This window comes from Centruroides vittatus, unplaced genomic scaffold (assembly GCF_030686945.1).
Source record: "Centruroides vittatus isolate TY-2023 unplaced genomic scaffold, ASM3068694v2 scaffold_1444, whole genome shotgun sequence".
Classification (NCBI taxonomy): Eukaryota; Metazoa; Arthropoda; class Arachnida; order Scorpiones; family Buthidae; genus Centruroides; species Centruroides vittatus.
The window spans coordinates 2,516,326-2,540,931 of NW_027122679.1; the positions used below are offsets into that span (position 1 = coordinate 2,516,326).

Below are 24,606 nucleotides of genomic sequence, written 5' to 3' on the forward strand. Positions count from 1 at the left end.
TATCTAAAATGTAAACAGAAAACTTGAAAGAACAGAGTAAGATATACTAATCAAAACTTAAATCTGAGACTATCAATTCTTATTAAAATGCCTTTCAAATCTATTGCACTGTTAAATAAGAAACAGGAATAGTTTAGAATAAATCAAATGTAATTATTTGAAAACAATTATCAATTTTCATTCCTTATAAAGTGAAAGATTTGGATTATTTACCATAGAAATACAAAATAAAGTGGCAAAATGATCTTAAACGAGGGACAAATAAATGTTCTATATTAGTGACAGTCCACGGAACTGATCTGGCCCGTGCACTATCCAAACACTTCCACTATTACGAACAGAAAGTGCAATTCCATATTCCATAGTTACAAATAACATAACAAGGAGAGTCTGTGCATGTAAATATAACCTTGTCAGTTATTTAAAACAATGCGAGATAATTTATTTTGGCAATAACGAGATTTTGATTGCATGTGGCATCGAATCATCTTTGAATATTTTTCATTACCGAGAAATTTGAACACTGCAGCTAGTCTATCAGAAACATAGCATATGCACTTATGTTCGCAATATACTTTGTATTATACGTATCTGCCCATGGGTGCTAAAAATAGTCAAAATCGCCTCAAGGGACAAACCAATCGGATCTGTTACGTAGTAGTAGTGATCGAGAAATGAAAATTTCTTTGGTTTATCACACAAAATATCTTTTTTTACTAATTATAATGTTAGTTTCATTAGCACGAATCTAAAACAATATTGAACAAATTTAACACAATTGCCACAGTGTATTGGAGTTGTCGTCGGGGTGAAATGCCTCAATTAGACGTGTTATCATACGTAATACTCAATTTTTAACATTTACTCTTTGTTTAAACTCTCATAGAATATTTTGCAAAAGTATCTGTCTCATATTTGGTGCACAAAATGGAAAATCCCTTGCAAGGAACCAACTACAAGATAACTTGATCAATTTCAATGTATCAATACATGCAGAATTTGTTTATCACAGAGAACAATCTCGTCCAACCATAAAAGGTCTGAAAGAGTGGGAAAAAAAATCATTGAATGTTTGATTTAAGATAAAATTCAAAATGCTGCAGAGAATTAGAATTGCAGATGAATAGTTTGTGCATACACTACCCATGAAAAAAAGTAAACCTGTTGCAGCATTGTATATAAAAATGCCATAGTATACTTTAAGGCATTTTTATTATAGTCCACCTCCGAGAGAAGTCAGCTCTTCCAAACAAAAGGTGTCTCAATATATTTATTGGTGATATTTTGTTATTTTCATTAGTTTTAACAACACCAATTCACATACTTTGCACTATTTTTCTATGGTGCCACAGTAAACATCTGAAACATGTCCGTAAAATAAGCTATTTACTATGAATACACTTGCATCCAGCACTACAGGCAAGACTACATTTTACGAGAAGACTCTCAGTCAACGTCGGGTCTACAGTTATGATTTAGCATGTATTTGGAAACGAACGTATACGAGTTACTTAAATATTTTATTGATCCAGTTAAAACTATAATCAAACTAATAGATTAGAAATTTGTATCTGCATTACTTAACTAATTGATCTACGAGAAATGTCGCTCATTTTCTATTAATATTTTATGTAGAGTAATATTTAATTTTCAAAATTCAAAATACCAATGTCATTGAATAGTTTCAATTAGAAAATATAGTAATATTTACATTTAAATTGTATCAAAATTATAATGACTCTTAAAAAATTAATTAAATAAATAAAGTGGAAATAAATTAAATGTAAAAAAAAGGTAATTAATTCTATTAAAAACAATTTGAGAATGGCCGCACTTACCTGTGATCGGCAAACGTTTCGGTTTCGTGTTCGGCGTGCAGAGTCCCCGCAGTGGCAAACATGATGGTGGTCTCCAGATCTCCGATGATGCCGTTGACGGTGCTGACGGCGCTGATGCAGGCCTGCGTTCCACGAGATCCCGCCTGGAGTGCGGCTAGCACGAAGGAAACCTATTTAAGAGAATTCCAAAATGTAACAGCAAATCGAATTTGAGAAAAATAAAGAGAATTTCTTTTGTACTTTTTCTGCCACGATTCTGGAATTGTCGGCGATATCGTGTTGGCTGAAACTGTCACCGGGATTGCTCTGACAGGAACTAGCAGATTTTGTTAAATGTATGCATGCATTCCCCAGATCCTGAACACTTGACCGAATTCTTCCGGCAACCTGCATATAATACAACATTCTTACTCGTACACTGTTTAATTATAACATGTTGACAAAAAATAATATAATATTTCAGCTATAATGAATTATCTATCTACAACAAATATAATACAACGGATCCAAATACTTTCAAATAGGACTCACGTCTACGTTTGGAGTGGCAGAAATGGCTCCTCTGGCATCTGAAGCCAAGTTAGCAAATTCGTGGGACATTCTTGCCGTAAGTGGTCCCAGTTGAGCCACGTTGGTTGTAGACTTTGTTATCTACAATTGTAAATTTTACAAATTAGATTAATATAATAAGTAACATAACATTGTTATAGATACTGGGTTTTATTTTAACATAATCTAACCATTTCCTGGGCAATTCTGGCAATCTCTTTTGCCGAATTTACCATTCTGGTTTGGTAATCCACGAAAGAATCTTGACTGGAACTAACTTGATAATCATCCATCTAAATATTGGAAAATGCACTGCCACATTAGATTATTGCATAATAATTACTTGGCAATGCATATATTAAAGATATTTGTAGTATTTAAATTATTTTTATCAATATTTGTTATTTACTTTTGAGACGGATTTATTTATGGATTCAATCACTCCTGTGATAACTCCCGTTTCTGTGGTGGCAACTTCTAATGTGTGCAACAGGTCCTGTAGGGCATCTTTCATGGCGTCTGCCGACTCGTCTATTTCGCCATGCAGGTGCGTGGCCTAAAAAGTAAAACATTAAGAGTGATCCATTTTATATTCTAAAATAAACCGAACAATTTATTTACCTTAGGATTTCCGCCAGATTCTTTTGCAGTGTACACTAACTGGAGTGCACATTCTGCAACTGTTTTAGTCTGATCCAAAATTGCCATTTGTTGTTTGGAATTTAATGTTTTTGATGCACTGCCGATAGCACTTTTAACTAGCGGATCGAAATAGCCGACCATATTCGTCACCTATGCACGCACAAAATAAAGGTTTAATCGTTTTGCTATAAATTTGAATTTTTTTTACACGTATTCTTACCGAATGTCCGAGTTTTTCTGCTTCCCCTTTACCAGCAGAACCGACGACGTCGATTTTGTCTAAAATTTCGGAAGCGCTGTTTTCCATTTGCTCTTGAAAACCCTGTTAAAGTATTAATAAGCAATTAAAATTTAGTCAGTAAGTGATAAAAGTCAATAAAATTCCATAATTCGGGGGAACTTATACCAACACTTCGGTATAATTGACTCAATCTATCTAGGAGCCCTGGCCGAAGAGGCAATGTCTGCATGTACGACATGATATTAGAAGTATTTGTAGTATTTAAATTATTTTTATCGATGGGATATTTGGAGATCTTGATTACTCAAATACCTTTTAGTATTCATGGATAGTATTCACCTGTCAGTAATTTTTACAGATACTTTTGGTGATTGGAAAACATCCGATAATTACATTTTGGAGATCTGTCTGGTTATTGATCATCCTAAAATAGTTTCAACAGATTTATCCATCGAATTACTGTCGGAATTGGCTAATTTTTCCAAAGAGAGCGTTCTAAGCAGAAAACTAGCACAATATAAAGATGCAGTTTCGGAAAGAACGGCAAATAAATTTCTGGAAAAGTAACGGGAGAATAACGACGGCTTCGACCAAACTGGCACAAAAAATGCCTTTAATTCTATCATTTGCCGACGTCGAAAAAGTTTTTCAATTGCAGAAATCATTTTAAGATCCAATAGAAATAATCTAACCAAAGAAAATTTGCGTGTCCTTACGAGACTAACCGGTAACTCGACGGAGATCGACGCCATTCACACCGACAAGGAGATTTATTGGGAAGACACAAATTTCCACGTAAGAATAATCTAAGTTATTTTTACATAAATATAAAATTATTATAAGAAATTATTTGTAAATATGTTATTAAGACATACAAAATTAATCAAAATTAGACAGCCCAATAGTTCAATCAATGTTAACTCGCTTATAATTAAAATTTTTAAAAAGTAGGCAAAATTAAATAAATAATAAATAAATAAATACAACTTATTTAAGACTAAAAATAATAAAATAATATAATTGAATATGTCAATGTCAGCACTAACTTTGGGCTCTTTGAAGGACTTATCACACACTATTGATGCAGCAGAGAGAGAGATATGGATATAGATAAATTTATATATATACAAAACAGATACAGATATACAGATTTTTATTTTATTTTATTATAAACATAACATTTCAGAAAATGTGGATAAAGTACTTGTTGTCTGCATTGATTAATTTGGTTATATTTCATTCAGGTAGTCAGAATTGAGTCTCTAGTTACAGCACTTCTGTGTAAAGTGTTAGTTTCAGTTTCAGTTGGTGGTGACAGAACATTTTGCTTTTAATATATATAAATAGATATAGATATAGAAATGCATAATTTTTAAAATTTATTTATATAAAAGTAATGTTTCTACTTATCGGCTTCTACAATGCAAATTTCTAAGATGCGGGAGAAGCAGACAAACTGCATTTAATACAGAACTTGGACAACATAAACAGATAAATGTAAGACAATTTAAACAATATGATACTGGAATTTTAGCTCTAGGAATGTATTTTTTAGAAATGCAGCCAAATTAAGCAATATCTTGGACAATAAAACACCTAAAATGGGATTTGGCACACTCACGATAACAAAAGGAATTCTAATCCAAAAAATTACAATATGTGACTAACATGACAAACCAAAAACTATTACTAATACTTTACTAATAAGTAGTATAATTGTAGTTTAGAGATATTAAGAGTAAGAAAGAAATACGACAATTTTTTTTTTATAGGGAAGTTGGCAATGTGGACCCTGCTAGGTGATAGTAGAGTCTTCTATGCAATCATAAGATTGTCTGACCAATTGACAAATTAAAAAAATGAAAACTTTTACTCACAATATCTCCTCTTTTACTCCACATGCCACGTGCTACAGATTTATCCTGAAAATCCCTAATTTCGGGGTGATTACAAGTTCTTTAAAGCAGTAATTCTCTTTTCCCATCTAAATGTTCTAGCCAAAAATGCCAACAATCATTTCTTTCCTTGCCAGGTCTCACCACTCCAAAGTCCCTTTCTTCACCGACTCAAACTTATTCTTTCTGGACCCTTTTCTCTATTCCATCCCATTTGATCAATTTTATAGCATGTAGAGTGTCCATAACAAACCCCAATTGACAATAGTAGGGAAAAATGAAGATGAAGGGGAGACAGAAAACAAAGAAAATGTTTAGGAATACGCAAGAATGATAAAGAGGATTTAAAAATATGGCAAGCAGCCACAAATTTGAATAGGAATATCCAGTATCAATTGAAGTGCGACCCTATTCACAGAGAATGGATTGAATTAAAGTTGTGACATACATACATTGGCGGTTTTGAAAAAATTACAATGCCAGACAAATAAGTTTATCTAAGCACAGATTCGATTATTATAAGTGAAAAATTAGAGCTTGGAAAGCTTTGCGCTTAAATGAAGCTGGAACTAATGCAAATAAACTGTATTTATCGGAAATCAAACGTCCAAGTTGTCGAAACTAGTAAAATTTATAAGCGTAATTCGTATGACAGTACTACAGACTTTTATAACCGATTGGCTTCACATTAATAATGATGATAAATTTCAAATCTTAAAATATACATATTCCAGCAACAACCTTTGATGTGATAAATTTTCTGTGCTAGTGTAATTATCTAATGTTATAAAAGTTAAATTAAGCAATCGACTTCTTTTTACTTTACTTACTTTCAGCGTATTATCAGTACGAGGTTGGAGACTCTGACTGATGATACTGACGGAAGCTCTATCCAGTTCTCTTATGCAAGCACTCAGTCTTTCGATGGCCTGTTCACATTCTTTTTGTCCTGGAGCTTTGTCTCTAAAAATTCAAATTAAGTTTTAAATTCAAAACGTCGCTCAAATAGTGGAAATGCAGTTTAGTTGTAAATAATTACCTTATCGAAGACACCAACGTCTTGATGGCATCGGACACGCTTCTGCTATGATTTGCAAGAGTTTGCCAAGCGGGAGGATCCTTGGGATTGACGGCCAGAGATTTTGCGGCCTGAATCATGTTGCAGGATCCGTCAATGATCGACTTGCCGGCAGAAGTGATGGGTTCCTGAGATGCCCTTGCCTGGCACGTAATATAAAAACTTTAGTTTCGGGAAAGATTAAAGATACAAAATAGTTTTATAAAAAAGTAATCCATGCATATATAGCAAAAATACTTGTTATAACCAAACAATCATTCCAGAGAAAATTATAAATTTGATAACACTTTGGCAGATCCAAATTAATCAAGCTGTTTTTGACGAAATATTTTCGGTAAAGAATACAAACAAAATTCTACTTAAATATTCAAATGACTATATTATTAATACGATGCACTGAAATGAAAATTTAGAAAACAAAATACATTTTGCAACTTAAAATGTAAGGTACACCTACCTTTGGAAATCTTATTCCGCAACGTAAGTATGAAAAGTTGTGATTCAAGTGTTAGTACAAGTAATAAGCTTTTAAGAATGTATGCAATAATAAAGTGAGCATAAAGCAACCAAACAAAATTAAAGATCAAATATCAGAATGGCAAATTTCAAAATAAAGAAATATCGCTCGATTATTTATTAAATTAAAAAGAGCGGAGATAGAATCAAAGAGTAACCAAACTATATTTTAAAATGCCAAATAAAATATTAAGCATATATTAGTTCTAGGGGATAAAAGTTACGATATAAATAAACTTTTTGATCGATAATTTCTAGCGGAGATAACTACAATTTTCAATTACAACAGCAAACTTCTCAGTTTTCTGTCGATTCCGAATCTGCTTTCCAGTAGTTTTTTAAACGTTTGAAAATGCAGAGATTAATTTTGTACGACTTGCATACACTTATTTTATAAATAAAGTTTAGTTACTTTTTGATTAGAATTTGTATTATTATATTAAAATTATTTTATACGAGATAAATCCGAGAACTTGGCAATATTTATCCACCATAAAGAAAAATACACGACAAATAATCAAAGACGCAGAAGGGTATTAATAATAAAAATTTTTAAATTTCAAAACTTTTTTAATTTTGTAATTAAATTGCGGTCGTACTTTTAAAATTATTTAGTCGTTTGTCTTATGTAATGGCGATATAAAAATTTAAAATTGTTTACACAAATGCTTAAATTTTGGAAAATTATCATAAAATATGCTAATTATAATCGACATATTCAGCAATAATTAACCAAATTGTTCAATTAAACGAGTAACTACTGCCAAATGGAAACTAGTAATAGTTATTTAGTTAACAATAATACATTAGTTTTCATTATAAAGCATCAACATTCAGAATGGAGTGATAAATTTGGGAATGTTATATAATCGGAATCGTTCTTTGATAATCAAATATTTTCAATCGTGCATTATTTTATACTAGCAGATAGACCTGGCGTTGCTCAGGCAAAAGTAACGATAGCGAAGATTAAGATTATTACGTTATAGTCAACCTTACCCATTTTCACAGAATGCAAGAATTGGGTCCCCCTGTTTCCAGACTAATTAGAGAATTTTTAGATGGGTCTAAAAATATGTTCAATTTTCCGCAAAAACGAAAAAAACTGCATCTGTGTCTTGCACGTCGCTTTCTCTTAACACTTCCATTGTTACTTAACACGTCCATTTTGATGGAAGTGTTAAGCCTTAATCCTGTCCCTCTCCCCCCCGTGGGGAGGAATTTCAAAAAATCCCTTCTTAGTGTGCGTTCTTGTGACGCACACTAAGATGTTTGAACCCACGACGGATCTTGCTTTATATACCCCCACCAATGGGTAGTCCCACCCATACAAAAAAAGATTTTGAATGGTCCACAATGTTCCAGAACATTCCACAACATTCGAGAGTGTTCTGGAATGTTCCACAATGATCTGGGATGTTCCCGAATGTTCCAGAACATAACAACACTTTCCGGAACCTTTTACCGGTGTTAGACGCAAATCGAAATCGAAAGGTGTAGTTCCAGAACATCCCGGAACATTCTGGAATGTTGTGAGAGGCTCTCGAATACTCTCGAATGTTCTGGACTGTTCTAGAAATTTCTAGAGGGCAAAACTTCCAGCCCTTATATCTTCAACAGCACGCCCTTCAGGTAAAAACGGGAACCTTCTTTATGGATGGGGGATAGAGGGCTACCACACCATATAACTCCCTCGATCGTACCGGGACTTGTTTTTGAGTTTTAGCGGCACGCACATTGTACACCTCCTTTGTAATATATATTGATGATTAATCGTGCAACTTAGACAGAATGTGTGCCAATAAAACAATTATAAAATACATAATTACAGATTAATAACAACGGAATAAGGAATATCTAATAAATGGATTCAATTTTTAAATTTAAATAAGCATTTGAATTTCTAGGTGTAAGTATTCGGTCAGTTAGATGACTTACTCTATTTGGAAATGTATATTTTAAATCTCATAAACGATAAAATCTTAATTTTATGTACATGGTACATTATAAATATACTAAGCATCAATTGATTATCTGTTGAAAAATTTATTGTTATATTCTTACGAAAGCAAACAAAATGAAATATAAAAGTTTACAAATTTCAATTACAATTAAATGCTTTTTAAATTTATAAATCCAATAGAATAAGTCAAAAGTATATTTAAATTAGTTATTAGAATAAATTTAAATACCTTTGAGCTAATTTTTGCTGGCGCAGAAGCAAACTCGGGAGAACTAGCAAATGTGGTTAAATTTTCCACCGCTTCAATTAATGGTGAAGTTGCATAGGCAGTATTTTGTCTGTGAATTTCGGTCGGTTCCTGGTCTAAAATCTGTTGAAATAAGAAATTCAAACATTTTTATTTAAAGTTTTTCAATTTATAATTAGCTTTAATCTCAAAAATTGTGATATATGTACAGTACACACAGTAAAACCTTGCTAAGTCAAAGTTTAAGGGATAAAAAAAAAATCCCAGTTTCGAGTTACAAGTTTAATAAACAATTTTCTCAAATTCTTTCCTAGCCATAAATTTTCCATTATCGAGCCATTTCTCAACCTTCACCCTCACGTCCCAATTGGAATGCCGACGATGTACCGTATTGGTAAAAGAATGCCGACGTGAGGTCGTAATGGTGTGTTGTTGCATTTGGCATGGAGCCACAGTATTTGTTTATCTTAATTATCTGCATTCGTATGGTATATATGAGAAAATGAAGATAGTAGACTTATCAAAAATATAATCATTTTTATATTATATTCAAATTATAATCAAAATATTTTATGCTAATTATATGTGCAAAAATAATAGATAGTTTCTTACTGTTTGTACTTATGGAAAATATTTAATACGTATGGAGTGCAGCAGATTAGCCCAACTGTTTTTAAATGAAAACAATATACAAGTTACATAATTATGATAAATTAATTTATCCTCATTTTGCACTTAATCTTGAAGCATTTAGGGTTAAGACAAGCTGGTGGTACACTTTGGCCAGCCCAGAAAATCACACGGATTGCCCGAAATGGAGCTGCCCATAGGTAACCCATTTTTGTAAAATGATGTACGGCATGCTTGTCGTGACCCTAACGAGGGCTAGAATGAAGTACAACTTTTTAAAGCATTTAACGTAGGGTTCGTAAATAATCACTTTTTGAATATTGTGTTTGTGGACACAATATTCAAAAAGTGCAACAGGAAACAGACTCTATTGTTGTCTATACATTCTTGCAATTGTTCTCTAAAACTTAGTATGACTTTCTGCAACATTTTATGGGAAATTGCTGCTTCATTTGCATTCTTATGCTTCAGTTCTGCCACAGTCCTTGATCAATTCTCACATACCTTACTCAAGTTATCCACAGATAAAGAAATTGCAGGCATTGCTCTCAGAAGTAATTCAATGAAATTGATTACTCAACCTGGTCACATCTGATTACGGTCTCGTGTTGAATTGTTCAGGTATGAACTGTCATCCGTCTCGTCGAAACCACAGAATTTGGTATTCGACAACACACACTGGCACAATTTCAGTTCAAGAAAACTGTGAAGCATTTTAATGCAATGAATGTGAATGCAGTGAATGCAATGAGCTGAATTTACTGTCACAGTCCTGCCTTCTTCGTTTTCAAAGACACATGGACAAATCATTCCAAAAGTTTCTATGCTACATCAAGCAATAACTTTAACTCTGTATAAAGGTTTGTTCATATAACTCACGTGAGTTCTCATACAACAAAATGCATTCTTATTATTTTACACTAATTTTAATTGTTACTAGATGATTAGAATTTAATGGCATGTGTACTCAAGATCACTCTCCTACTCTTACAGTTTCGGTCATGACCATATTTAAAAACCATAAGGTTAATCTGCTACACCTTGCATACTTAAATTTTGATTTAAAAATACATTAATTTCTTCAGCTAATTTAATTTCCATCAGATTAAAATATCCTCATCCAAACAACAAATAAACAAAACAAACAAAACAATCTTTTCTGTAGCCATGCCTTGACATTGATCCAGCATTAAGCATTGGTACATAAGAAAATAGCATACACTCCATCAACACCCCATAATAATAATAATAATAATAATAATAATAATACGAGGGCTATTTTTTAAATAAGGTCCATTTGTGAATGAGAGTGAGAATAACGCGTGATTACGGCAGTACGCATGCGCTTCTGCTCCGAGCAAGTTTGGCGCATGTTTCGATGCCATTTGTAGCCATATCGTCTGTCTGTGTGCTGAGCTGTAGAAGTTTAAAATGTTTAAGAAAATTGAGTCTCCCGACGACTGTGAGAAATGATCTGTTATTCAATTCTTGAGTGCAAGAAACTTGGCAGCAGCAAAAATTCACCATCAGATTTGTGAAGTTTACGGTGATAATGCTATGAGTGACAGTAAAGTTCAAAATGGGTAAGAATGTTCAAAGATGGGCGAGTTAATGTGCATGATGAGCCACGCTCTGGCCGACCTTCTCTGATTTCTGAAGATTTGGTTCATGATGTGGATAACAAAATTCGAGAGGACCGACAATTCACGATTTCAAGGTTATCAATTGAATTTCCACAGATTTCAAGATCAGTTTTGTATACCATTGTTTCGGAAAAACTGAATTATCGAAAATTGTGTTCCCGGTGGGTTCCAAGACTGTTTTCTGACGATCAGAAAACAAAAAGATTGGGCAGTGCTTTATCGTTTTTGACTCGATACGAACAGGAAGGAGATGAATTGTTGAACCACATCGTTACAGGAAAAGAGACTTGGGTGTCTCACATTACTCCTGAGTCCAAGCAACAGTCAATGGAATAGCGATACACATCTTCGCCAACCAAAGTGAAAGACAACCGGACAATTTCAGCACGAAAATCATGGCAACTGTCTTTTGGGACAGGAAAGAGATTTTGTTAATAGATTTTATGCCAAGAGGCACAACAATCAGTTCTGATGCATATTGTGTGACCTTGAGAAAACTACGGCGTGCCATACAAAACAAGCAACGTGGCCTACTGTCTTCCAGTGTAATGTTGCTCCATGTCAATGCAAGGCCACATGTTTCTGCACAAACACAAAATCTAATCAGTTCTTTTGGATGGGAACATCTAGATCATCCACCTTACAGTCCAGTCTTTGCACCCAGTGATTTTCACTTGTTTTGATACTTAAAGAAGTTCCTTGGTGGTCAACGGTTCAATGACAATAAAGAAATGAAAACTGTAGTCACGGATTGGGCTTCTTCACAGGAGGCAGATTTTTTTGAAGTCAGAATTCAAAAAATTGTTGAGTGGTATGACAAATGTTTAAACAAAAATGGAAATTATGTAGAAAAGTAGATAAAAGTATGTAGAATATGGAAAAAAAAAAATTTTAATGATATTTACAGTATTTTTCTTCTTATTAAAAAACTAACCTTATTTAAAAAAATAGCCTTCATATTAATAATAATAAATAATGAAGCAAAGCATAATTAAATAAATAAATAATAAAGTATAATTTTAAAGTAAGAGTACAAGTAACTTTTAAATTTTCTGAAGTCCGTTTAATCTACAACAATGATTAAATAAAATAAATTGTGATATATTTTAGAGTAATTTATTATTTGTCAAAATAACTTAACCGAAACTTACTTTGATCTCTTTAACAAGGTTTGCGGTTGCATTAGCAACGTCCTTGGCGGACTGAACGAACTGGCGTTTGGCCACAGGATTAGTAGTTTTGGAGGATGCCAACCGACAGGAATTACATAAAGACGAAGTATGTTTAGCAATCACAGTGGCAGCTGAAAGAATCTATAAAGATTTTTATTAAGAATGTAATTTATATAAACATCACGGTATTTATTTTTATAAGTTATTTTAAAAACACAAACCTGCTGTTGATTACTTGTCGGATTAATTAGTTGCTGACAAGCCATCTGAATGGACTGGCTGGCTCTAGCGAAATGGACGGGATCGACCAGACCGGGTCTGCCGGTCACGCTGGACGGATCGGAAACTCCGACCAGATAAGCGGCCTGCAAATTTAATTAATTTGTTTCGATAAATTTTAAAGTAATTAAATTTTACTATTGTTTCCATGCAACGAAGAATTACCTGCGCAGCAGATTCGATCAAACCGCAAATGGCATCCGAAACGTCTTTCACCGCTTCGCCAAATTTTTCACGGGCTCCTTGCTTGGCATGATTGGCAATTCCAGTCATTCCGTCTCCTAAGCTCTATTATTAAAATTTAATATTTTAAAAATCCGTTAAATTCCGTATATAGGAAGAAATGGGTAATTAACAATTTAATTAACTGTAAAAAATTTTTTTATAACTACATTTCATATTTTGAAATATTACAAGAAGAAACTGCTTATTTCATAAATGTACCAGTATGTGAAAACAGATACGCAATACGCTCTTCTTATCGTAATCTTTTCGGGACTCATCTATACTTGATTATAATTGCTTAATATTATTAGGTGTTATTATTAAGTGAGTAAATATGATTACAATTAGTAGAAATTCTGGTTTTATTGACGTTGACATTAACATATTAAAACAATTTTTAAAAATGTATAAATTAAAGATTTATTCATTGTAATTATTATGTTATTGGTGTATTGTGTACAATTTACAACCAAGTAACACACAATCCTAGTTGATACTGATGCCTAGTACTATGCTGGACTAGGTTCAGGTATAATAATAATAATAATAATAATATTAATTATTATTATGTTGGGTTAAGTGAGATATACTCGGTTAACACCGGTGGCTGTGTACTATGCCGGACCAAAGTCAAGGCATAGTAACCAAAACAGAAATTAAAGAAGTGTATCAGTGTGTGTGTCTGTATTCAGGAATTTTCTCACAATATGACATGTATTCAATATAGTGGCCTTCTGTAGTGTGATGTATGTGTTTCTATTCAATTATCATTATTATTAACACATTTTGGACTGTTCTAATTCTGACAATATTAAACAATTAATAACAATATATGTGTTACAATAAACAGTCTACCGTAATTAGTATACGTAAGAATTTTTTACCTTAGATTTTTCCATAACATTATCCAAACATTCAAAATAAGTTGCATCATTGACAGCTTCACTAGGATTATCCAGTAAAGGTCTCATCATCTAATTAATAATAAAGTGAAAATTTTTAATTCTGCAAAAAAATAGACAAATGAAAAAAAAAAGAATTAAGAAATACCTGAATATTTCTGATTGCATTGTCACACTCCTTTTGACCCGGAGCGGCGGACGTACACACGTTCACCAAGTGATTGATGCTTTCGGTAACCGCTCTGTAATAAAATTATAACATTCTTTCATAAATATTTCACTTTTAAAATATTATAATTATTTTTAAAAAGTCAGAAAATTAATTTGATATTAACGTTATATCATGTTTTCTCGATTCTAATGTGTGCCTTTTTTTATTTTTCTGGTCTCAAAAATTAGAGTACACATTGTAATTGGGCACAACATCTACTTAACAAAGCCTCATTCTCGTACTTTGCTCCTCGCTCTGCTCGACAATTTGCACATATTATGATGTCGGTACAGACACGATAAGTGTTCGTATCGCCACTTTGATTATAACTTTGGAATGGTTTAGTGGTATTTTGAACTATGGCAAGCCAAGCGAATGACATCCAGCAGAGAATTATCCAACACGCTGAAGAACATGTACTCAGATATTTCAGTGTGATACTATACATAGGCTTACCGCAATATTTTTTTCTAAAACTGGGACAATTTTGAGAAAGCCTACTACGATAAATACCAGGCTAAATAAGACCAGGCTAAATAAAGAAGTTGTTAACAAAAAACGAGTTAAAAGCAATTTTTAATAACTGAACTGAACATAAATATTAATAACTTCTTAATAAGGTATCACTAGTGCGAACTTTAAAAGTTCTTTGTTAGTTTTAATGGCATTGAAAAATTTTCAGCAATTTAGCTTACTGCTAATTTTGCTGTGTTGTAAAGCTTTAATGGTTGATTCAGCCATTCTACCTCTTTCTTCGGACCATATGATATTCATTATTGAGAATACTCTTTTGACTGGTGCAGATGTACCCGGCATGTTGAAAATGTATTCTGTAATTTGAACAAGATTGGGCAATGAAATGTTCTTTTCTTTGAAATGACTGAAAAGTCGCATCCAGTTTTCTTCACCACTTGTATTTTCCAAATTTCATAGTTAGCTAACCAGAAAGCTTTCGCAAATCACTACTTCATCAAACAGTTGATCCATGTTTATTGCATTATTTGCAACAGTTTCGTTAATTTTTTCACCCAAAGCTTCAATTTCAGACCATGTTAATTCATTGTTATTTATCCAAGTAAAATATTCTGCTTCACCAAAACTGTTTTCCCATAGCTCAATGTAAGAATGCCATCTGTCCTAAAATGCTGTAAACTCTTGTAGGATTGTATTGATATTAATACTTCCATTATTTTCTAGTATTCTAAAATGTTCTTTTGCTTCTTGAGGCATAAATTTATTATCATGTCTTTCCTCAAGGTTTATTTTTAATTTTCCAAGTTCACCGACAATATCAGTTGCAGTCGCTTTTGTACTTTCCGTAATCAAGATAGCTTTGTTAAACAATTCGAATTGTCCTTGCTCAAACCACATACATTTCACCACAATCATTATCAAAAAACTGTTTTATCATCACTGGACTGTGTTCTTGTGGAATAAAATAAGATTTCAATCCTTCATAGATTTCAAGTATTCTGTAAATGTGGAATAAAATAAGATTTCAATCCTTCATAGATTTCAAGTATTCTGTAAATAGCTGGAAGCAGCAAAAGAAAACAGGTGTTGTCTTATTGAAGAACCTTTTTATACTCTACATCTACAAATTCACAAAGCTCTTTTAGTTGAGTGACTAGAATCATATAAATGTGAGGATCTGAGGGCTATTCTCTTGTAAAATTTTTACGCAACATGTGTTAAGTTAGAAACTTATCCATTCCCACAGTAATTAGAAAACAAACAAGCAGGTGTTTGTTCTAACAGTAAACAATCGACTAAGATACTTGTGTTAAAGAGGGGTTTTTCACAAAAAGTCCCTTCCCCCTTACATCTACCAGAAAACGGTTCAAAAATATATTAAACAATCAATTGTTAATTGTGAGAAAGTTGTTAGTTAACAACATCCACAAGGAGAATCCAAAACCAAATGGAAGAAATAGGAGACCTATGAGTCGACTTTGTTTAAACTTCCTTGTCCAGTGATGACACATTTGCAGATGTCACCACTGCCAACAGATGGTCGCGAGACCCAATTCCCATGCTAGATGGATATATAATGGTCACACATCCAACCTTTCAGGAGGACATTCTCAGGAAATGATCATAGGGAGTCATTCCACTGTATAGTCCCCAAAAGATCATCCTTATAAATTTTATGCTATGGGCATATATTGTCCCGAGCCTCGGCAGATATTCTATCATCGCATACGACAGAGGTATGATAATTAACTACTTGTAAACTCTCGGCGATCTGGATTTAGGATAGAATAAGTATATATTGCATCTTAGATGTACACTTATACTACCTCTGTATATCTGCTTTATTGTTTTATTTTTTGTTCTGTTAACCTGTCTTTCTTGGAATAACGGACACCCTGTCAACTTACCCATTGTGCTCCCCACTCGACAGTCAAATCAGCCCTCCTATTCAACATTTGTTTACAATTCACGCACTAGGACGCAACCTTTAACTATCCTAACTGGTGTAAGGTCCTGATGTCGAAAGGATCTTACAATCCCAACAACAATTTATCAAATAGCCATCCAGTGACAAAGTGAGTGGGTCTTGCAACTTTGACAACTAGAGGGCCCTCACCCATATTCTCACATAAATGTGGAAATATTTATAAATTTTGACCACTAAAACTTCTATTTTGATAGGTAAAACATCAATTGCAGTTTGAAGACAGTTGTGTACGACATGAGTACTGCAACTAATGCCAACAATATTTCTTCCTAGTTCCTTCTTCAATCTACAGGTACTCCTCACTTTACAACCTATCTGCTTAACGACCACTCACACTTACGACCAATCAAGTTTCGACTTGCAATTCGGGGAATCCCCTTTCTCAGCATGGGTGTCGATCAGTGGCGATTGGTGACATGCGAACTGAGCATACTATAGGTTTACTATACACTTTTTAGTCAGTTTGATGTAATTCAAACAATAGTGGGCCTTGCCAATGTGCTTAATTTAGATGTTGAAGTGGAAGACATTGTTGAATTAGTGGATTATGCCGATGGAGAGCTAACAAATGAGGATTTAATAGAGTTAGAAGCGATGCAGCATTTGGAAGAGGAAGAAGAGGAAAGAACTGAAGAAGTGTAAAAGAAATTTATGGTACATGGGTTAGCTGGTGTTCTCTCCAAAATTAATGCACCTATGTTGGAACTTGAGGCTATGAATCCAAATACTGAATGTTTTAGTAAAGTTGAATGTAGGATGAGTGAACTTTTGAAGTGCTATAAAGAAATTTATCAAGAAAAAAAGATTACAAAGCAAACCACATGAGTTTCTTTTCGACTGTTACATCCGGAACCTCTGCCCTTGAAGGTACAACTTTTCATCATCGTCATCTCCCTTACCTGGACCCTCTATAGCTCCAGATAACCAAATAAACAAATGATATGTACATATGCATGTCTTTTTATTAATAAATTTGAAGTTTGTGCATAATTTGTATAATTTTACAACGAACCTATATTCCTGGCGCAAGCTCCTCGCTTATTCACCAATTCGCTTAACGACGTAGTCATCGGAATGGAACTCGGTCATAAAGCGAGGAGTACCTTTACTGTAAATATTGTTTTCTCTTCTAAGTTTAACACCCCAAAATTAGTATTGCAATTATCTCCACATAATCCGATAATTTTTTTTGCCATATTATGAGTTTCTATAACTGACATTAAATGGTTTGCCCGTATTTTTGCAGTTTTGCCGGGAACTGATCGAAAGTCTAAAAGTTTAACTTTTACACCACAATCTGGTACAAAATACCGCACAACAATTGGCAGAGTTTTAATTTCTTTCCTGTTGGAAGAATCTACCGATACTGTCATAAAATTTGTTTTATTTGAATCTTTGTAAAGCTGCTGAAACAACAGTGGCTCAATCACATTAACAATGAAAGCTTTACATTTTATTCTGGCTAGTCTGAACATTGCTTCAAAGAGCTTCAAAATCAATTTCGATGAACAATTGGCTAACTTAAAGCCGAGATTGTGAACAGCAACATGAAATGCAAAGATTACTTCTTTAGCTGCTATTAAAAATTCTTTGTCACTTAAATTGCTACCTTTAAAATATGAGAATATACAACTATACTCAAACACCAGAACACTTGCCAAGCTTACTGCAATTTTAATTTCTAACGTTTTCAACCTATTTTTATAGGTCATCTTCAGGAAAATTTTACAGTTCTACATTCGAAAGCTTTATGTTCGAATGTAGAACTGTAAAATTTTCCTGAAGATGACCTACAAAAATAGGTTGAAAACGTTAGAAATTAAAATTGCAGTAAGCTCGGCAAGTGTTCTGGTGTTTGAGTATAGTTGTAAGTAATCTGCTGAGGAAGTGAAGATTGTATGAGAATATATTTGAGGAAGTTCCTTCCGCTGCTACTAGGCTTGATTTATGTTTTGCACATTTGAAATGATTTTTAATATCCTAACGCCCACCATGAGTTATTGAAAATTCTGAAAAGTACAGTTCACATTTCACTTTGTCGATACAATTGCAAACTTTTTCAAAAACGAATAATCCCTTTTTAATTTATCGGTAAACACACGGTTTCCTTTCGGAATTTTGGAGATTAAATTAATTTAACATGCGGTACAAAATAATTCCAAATGCCGACTAGAAATTTGAACTTGACTAAGATAGGACGCGCACGGCAATGACGTGGCCAGTGGAAGTTTCGGTGTCGCCAACCCACTTCTCGAAAATTGGGTGAGTATTAGATTTGAGAAAACACACTATATGTAGATTAATCAAACCCTCATTTAAAATTCCCATGTTCAAATGCATTAATTTTTGACATTATACAACACCATAACCATACATGTGTAAGATATTATTCTCTAACACACGTACTATACTACGAACTTTTTCGCTCGATCGCCGAACAGCACGAAATGTTTGAATAGAAGCAGACTTCTTACAGAATATGAAATGGTACAGTTAAAGATAATGTCGGGAATGTTATCAAGAAAATCTAAAATCTCAACATAATCAATATATATAAAAGTAATATTGTTTATATACAAAATTATTATAAATTGCAATGCAGATAGGGAAAGCTTCATAAGGTGATACAAAATAGCAGGGTCGGGCTGCCAAAAATGATCGAGAGCAAAGCCCCTACTATTGCTATGTATTTATGCATATTTGATATAAAATTTAACAAAAATGTATTAGGAAAATCAGCAATGGAATGTAAATTAACTGTAAAGAAGAAGAAAAGACTATTAAAACTGCTTGTCTCAATATATAGCAATTGGTATTAGGCAAATAGCTAAAACAAAACTGAAAAATAAGAGGATATCATCATCATGAATAAAAAATGTCAAATACGTAAAGCTTTATTTTTTTAAGTCAATAATATTAGAATTAATTTTTTTGAGCAAATACGATGTATTGCATTCCTAATTCATTGGGTTGCAATTTGAAAAAAATTGTAGACCCATAAATTCCCGCTATCATCCATCCGTCGTCTGTCCGTCTGTCTTTCTTTAATCTCGAGAACGGAGTTACATAGACGAAAGCAGAGACCACATATGGAAGGCCTAGGGGTAGGAGGCCCTTATTAACTATATACAAACTTCCGACGTAAACTGGAAGTCATGTTATTTCAATTCAAAAATTTCCCCCAAAAGTAATTAGATGATATTAATAAAAATACTTTAAAAGATAAAAATTATTTCGTAAAAAACTCTTATCTTAAAAACCGATAGAGTCAGATAATCAAAGTCTTTTCTTGTTTGTACTGTTTAATAATACACGGATAAATTAATTTTCCAATCTTTTCTGATGTACGGAAGTTTTTATTCAGTTTATGTTACCCCAAATGCATTTCGCCATTATCGGCCTCTTCGGTAGGGATTTTCACAAACGGATCTCGGTACAAATTAGCCGTTAGTGGTAGAAACATCACCCATACAGTGAACATCGCGTATACGGTTGTTATATCTGATCAAGCTATCCCAGCATTTCTTTCCCGACGTAATATTTTTATATTATTAATATCAACATAACAATTATTCGCGTGACAATGTAAGAACACTGGAGAAGTATTAACTTTGAGTATGGGATTTGATAATCCATAAAAATATGGGCTGGATTGTATAGGAATTAGTATTCACAATTAATTAATCTAGATGCAAAATTCTTCGTTATTATTCAGTTATTATATTTTATTATTTATTTTTTACTTTAAGTTTTTCGTTAGCAACGCGTTTTGAGAGTATGTTAATCCGTTAACTTAAAATGCAAATTCAAATAAATTCGAATGTTACCATTTCGAACAAAAATGTAAAACCTGAAGATGGCCTATTATAGTATGCCGAAAACGTTCGGAATAAAACAATAATCTCGGCGAATATAAAACAGGCGTGTTTATTTATTAATTGATTTAAACAGTGCCGAGAAGGAGATAGTTAGATAGAAAAAATTTTATATTACCTGGCTGCAGATGCCAACTGAGTTTTGGAATTGGGAGCGGTCGGATCCGCGGCGACCGATTTGGCCGTCACCAACAACTTGCTGGACACCATCGACACGTTTTTCAAACTGACCACCATTTGACCTCTTACTTCAGTGTCCTAAAATTAGATTAAAATTTATGAAACACATTTATAGAAAATATTCTCTGCTAACGATGAAAAAAACTCAGGAAAATGTAAAAAACACATTTGTAAGATGATAATACAGAATTTAAGCTTTAAGATTTGGATTTATGGAAAGACGTAATATATTTAAAAAACAGATGAATATTTTTCTAACAGTGCCGTAACTAGGATTTTGGACGCCTATGGCCAAGAATAAAAATGGCGCGCCTTTTTAATTTTTGTTATTAGATAGAAATATTTCAGAAATAAACCACCATTTTTATATGTTCGTAGAAATTACGGATAATAATTACTATATAAATATAATTATAGAAGTTTTTCTGCGTTATTAATTTCGAATACATATTATTCCAAAACCTTCTCGTTGGCGCCTTTATTAAATCGGCGCCTACGGCGGGAGCCACGTCGGCCATACCCTAGTTACGGCTCTGCATTACAATTTCATAAAACACTATTAAAACTGAGTCTATTTGAGACATTCTGTTTGAAGAGTGTAAAAGAGAAAAACGAACGGGCAAGACGAAACGCAACTTTTTTATTTCGTGGGGCAAGAACAATCGACATTGGAAATCATATTATAACACTACATTACATGTTCTTTCATTTTGTTTGGTATCTCTTTCATAAATTAAATAAAATAACATTTCATATTTAAATACTTAAAAATTTAAATATGAAATCATTAAGTATCAGAGATCAATGGAATACTACACAAATCAGGTTTTGAAAGTAATAAAATCTAACAATAAGTTATAACATCTTATGTCTGTACATCACTTAGCCGTACGCAAACCGCATTTTATTGATGGAACCTGTCTTTCTTTGGCAACCGTGTTCAAATTCAAATTTTATTGGCATAGTTTGTCGATTGCATCTATTTTTTTTTTTTTTTTCATTTTGTCATTGTTGTTTATTGCATTTTATTGTATTAGATTTCTTCAATTTCTTAACATAACAAAAATTAAAATGGTTTTAGGCACATTTTCATATTATAGAAATTTGTCACACATTATTCTACAATGACTTATAATTCATATTGACAAAGCTGAAAGATTTTTTAGCACGTAATCTGTGAATTACAGACAGGAAATTATGATAGTTATAATGCTGTTTCATAATTTTGTTGAATGATGGCTATATTTGGAAAATTTTGAAGTGTTTCTTCAAACATATAAATTATAAATAATAATAATACAGGGTGTTCTCCTTGAAACTCTGTAGTTTTAAACTGTTCTGTAAAATCCGTTTATTCGGGTATGTGAATAAAATGTGTCGTAGAATGTTGGTCGATACTCTGAGATTCGTGTACATATATTTAAAGGGCTGTCAATGCCACATGGTAACAACCTGGACCTTTGCTGTCACACTTTTCTGTCAATACTCTAGACCAGGGGTTCTCAGATTGGGCACTATGGCCCTCTAAGGGCAGTGAGTAACTCTAAGGGGGCAAAAAAGAAGCAAGTGGGTGGCAGGAGGTGCTGGAGGCAGGATACTGAATGGTAACTGCAGGAGAGGATTGGGGTTACTGACAACCTTTTCCTTTCTTCCGTTAAAATGGGTAAAAAGAAACATTGTGTTTAATGGTTTTCATATATGAAAAACAATGTACGATAAGGACGCAAAGTGTGAGATTCGTAGAAAAGTTTCTCTAAGAATATTTCCAAGCCTTTCTCACACGGGAAAATGGGTTAGAGGCATTGGATATAAGTTTATGGAACCAAAGGGGCAGTGGCTCAAAAAAGGGAATCACTGGTCTAGACCAGCAGTCAGCAACCTTTCTGACCTCATAGACCACTAAGCTCACAATTTTGAATCCCGCAGACCGTTATCATGAATTTTTTTAAAACGATACAAAATCTGTAGAATGATCATAAAAGTTTGATTTTACTATATTAATATTTAACTCATATTAATATTAATGTGAAACTTGCATGTTTAATTATAACAAATTAATGCAACCCTAAAGTTTATTACTGCTTGTTTGAAATGGATTCTTAGCGCTTTTCCACAAAGGATGACAATCGCTCTCACAATATTGCTTATTGTTCATTATTTATTGATGACAGTCACTTCGTATTTGGTTTTAGACTCGAATAAAAATCTCCAATGAGTAAAAAAAAGGCAACTAAGCATTTTGCATTTCTTCTGTAATCCTTCGCATAATCTTCAGTTGATCGATGTCCAAATTTCCCCACGGACGACCCAAATTTTCTCGCGGACCGTGAACCCGGAAACAGGCCAAAATCGAGTAGATTGGATATCGTGTATGTCACATTATAAAAATCTTACATACAACGGGTGATCGGTTAACAAACATAATCCGTTCCAAGACTTTGTTTGCTATCCGAATTGTTCATTAACCGATTATCAATTTACCGTAGATTTTTATGGGAATTTGATTAATTCATTCCGGAGACTCCCAAAAATAAAAAAATTATATACTTTCTTACTATGTTTATTTATGTGTAATAATAAAAATACATATGTACACAGTCTTGCATTTTTATCAGTTATGTTTTTTCTATTTGTGGGGCGTTAAAGAATCTGCCCAATATCAATCGCTTTTCTCTCTTCTTCAAGATTTTTCAGAAGTAATTAATAGCATTGTCATTGTAGAGATCTCCAAGCCTATTAACCTCAACCTGGTTTGGATGCCATTCTAAAAACATTGTTCTGACATCCTCCCACTTCTTCAAAAAGTGTTTAATAGCAGATGTCGGCATTAATCGTCTTTTTCAGAAAACATATCTCGCAGAGTTTCTTGGTGTTCTTCTGTTGTCAGATCAGTTTCGGGTTCCATTATGAACTCTTCAATGTTCTTTATTTCTCAGATGTGATTTTTGTTACTCCCTTAAGCTGCTTGAGTCTTCTTGATTATACTGTATCTTTCTTAGATAAGATTGAATTATGGCCTACGACAGACCTGTTTAAGCCATACTGCCCAGGAACATCAGACATCTTCTGCCCACTCTCTATCTTTGCTATTATACTCTCACCTTTTGAAAATAAAAACCAATGAAAAACGTAACGAGTGTCTGCCTGACGGTCTCGTGAATACTAGAAAAAAAATTCTTTCTGTCAGAAAAATAAAAGGCTAGGATTGCAAGGGGGAGTTTCAAAAGTTCGGAGGAATACTATCCGATCAGTATAATACGGGGTTGAGCGTCGATGTCGACATCTCCCACGCTCCGAAAAGTTCTGAATTGTTGCCCGAAGACAAGGGAAGACCATTTGGTATTCATTATTTTACGTCACTTCTTCTTGTGTTTGTTCTGTGAGGTGTTCATTATCCAAACATAAAAATCTTTCGCGAAAGTGTTCGTTATCTAATTTGTTCATAGTCTGAACTGTTCATAAACCAATCACTCAGCGTATTTAGATAATGGTAACAGACACATTAAGTGGAGTCAATGTTTCTTAACAACTTTTTAAGTATAAATTTCAAATCAATTACATTAAAAAAGGTGTAGTATAAAATTAAAGGAAATAAGCACTAAAATTCAAACTGTTAAATACATTTTAAAACACATTACCTTTGTCTGACCAATAATTTCCATGCCGCATCCCAAAAGATCTTCAAAAGCGGTGCCAAATTTTTTTGCGCTATTAGATAAATTAGCCGGAGTGTCTTTGGACGAAACAACTACGTTACTAGCGGCTTCATTCAAATTTGCTGCGGCACTGGTTAGATTATTTTGAAGTTCGCTGTAAGTCTTATTTGATAATGGAAACTGGAAAAAAATATATATATATAATTATTTTTATTTACATCCACGTGTGTGTGTGTGATTTTTAATTAAGATTGTTTTTAAGTACCTGCTGTGCATTTAATGCATGACTAGCTTCAGTGATACTTTTAATTGCGTCATCTACGTCTTTCTGACCCGGTAAACAGTTTACGCAATTGTTTAGTGCATTTGAAACTAATTTTGCCACCTGTGAAAAAATGAACAC

General features: G+C 33.3%; 1 protein-coding gene across 1 annotated transcript in view; it reads right to left on the reverse strand.

Moving 5' to 3' along the window:
- Positions 1-24,606, reverse strand: part of LOC136987070 (talin-2-like) — a 56,763-nt gene that overhangs the window by 15,443 nt on the left and 16,714 nt on the right. The window contains 18 exon segments of the mRNA XM_067284706.1: positions 1,839-2,008; positions 2,079-2,225; positions 2,370-2,489; positions 2,579-2,680; positions 2,797-2,943; positions 3,009-3,179; positions 3,250-3,351; positions 5,996-6,128; positions 6,205-6,386; positions 8,952-9,092; positions 12,394-12,555; positions 12,636-12,779; positions 12,859-12,981; positions 13,803-13,892; positions 13,969-14,062; positions 20,486-20,625; positions 24,186-24,383; positions 24,469-24,588. Coding sequence (XP_067140807.1) covers positions 1,839-2,008; positions 2,079-2,225; positions 2,370-2,489; positions 2,579-2,680; positions 2,797-2,943; positions 3,009-3,179; positions 3,250-3,351; positions 5,996-6,128; positions 6,205-6,386; positions 8,952-9,092; positions 12,394-12,555; positions 12,636-12,779; positions 12,859-12,981; positions 13,803-13,892; positions 13,969-14,062; positions 20,486-20,625; positions 24,186-24,383; positions 24,469-24,588 — 2,486 coding nt within the window.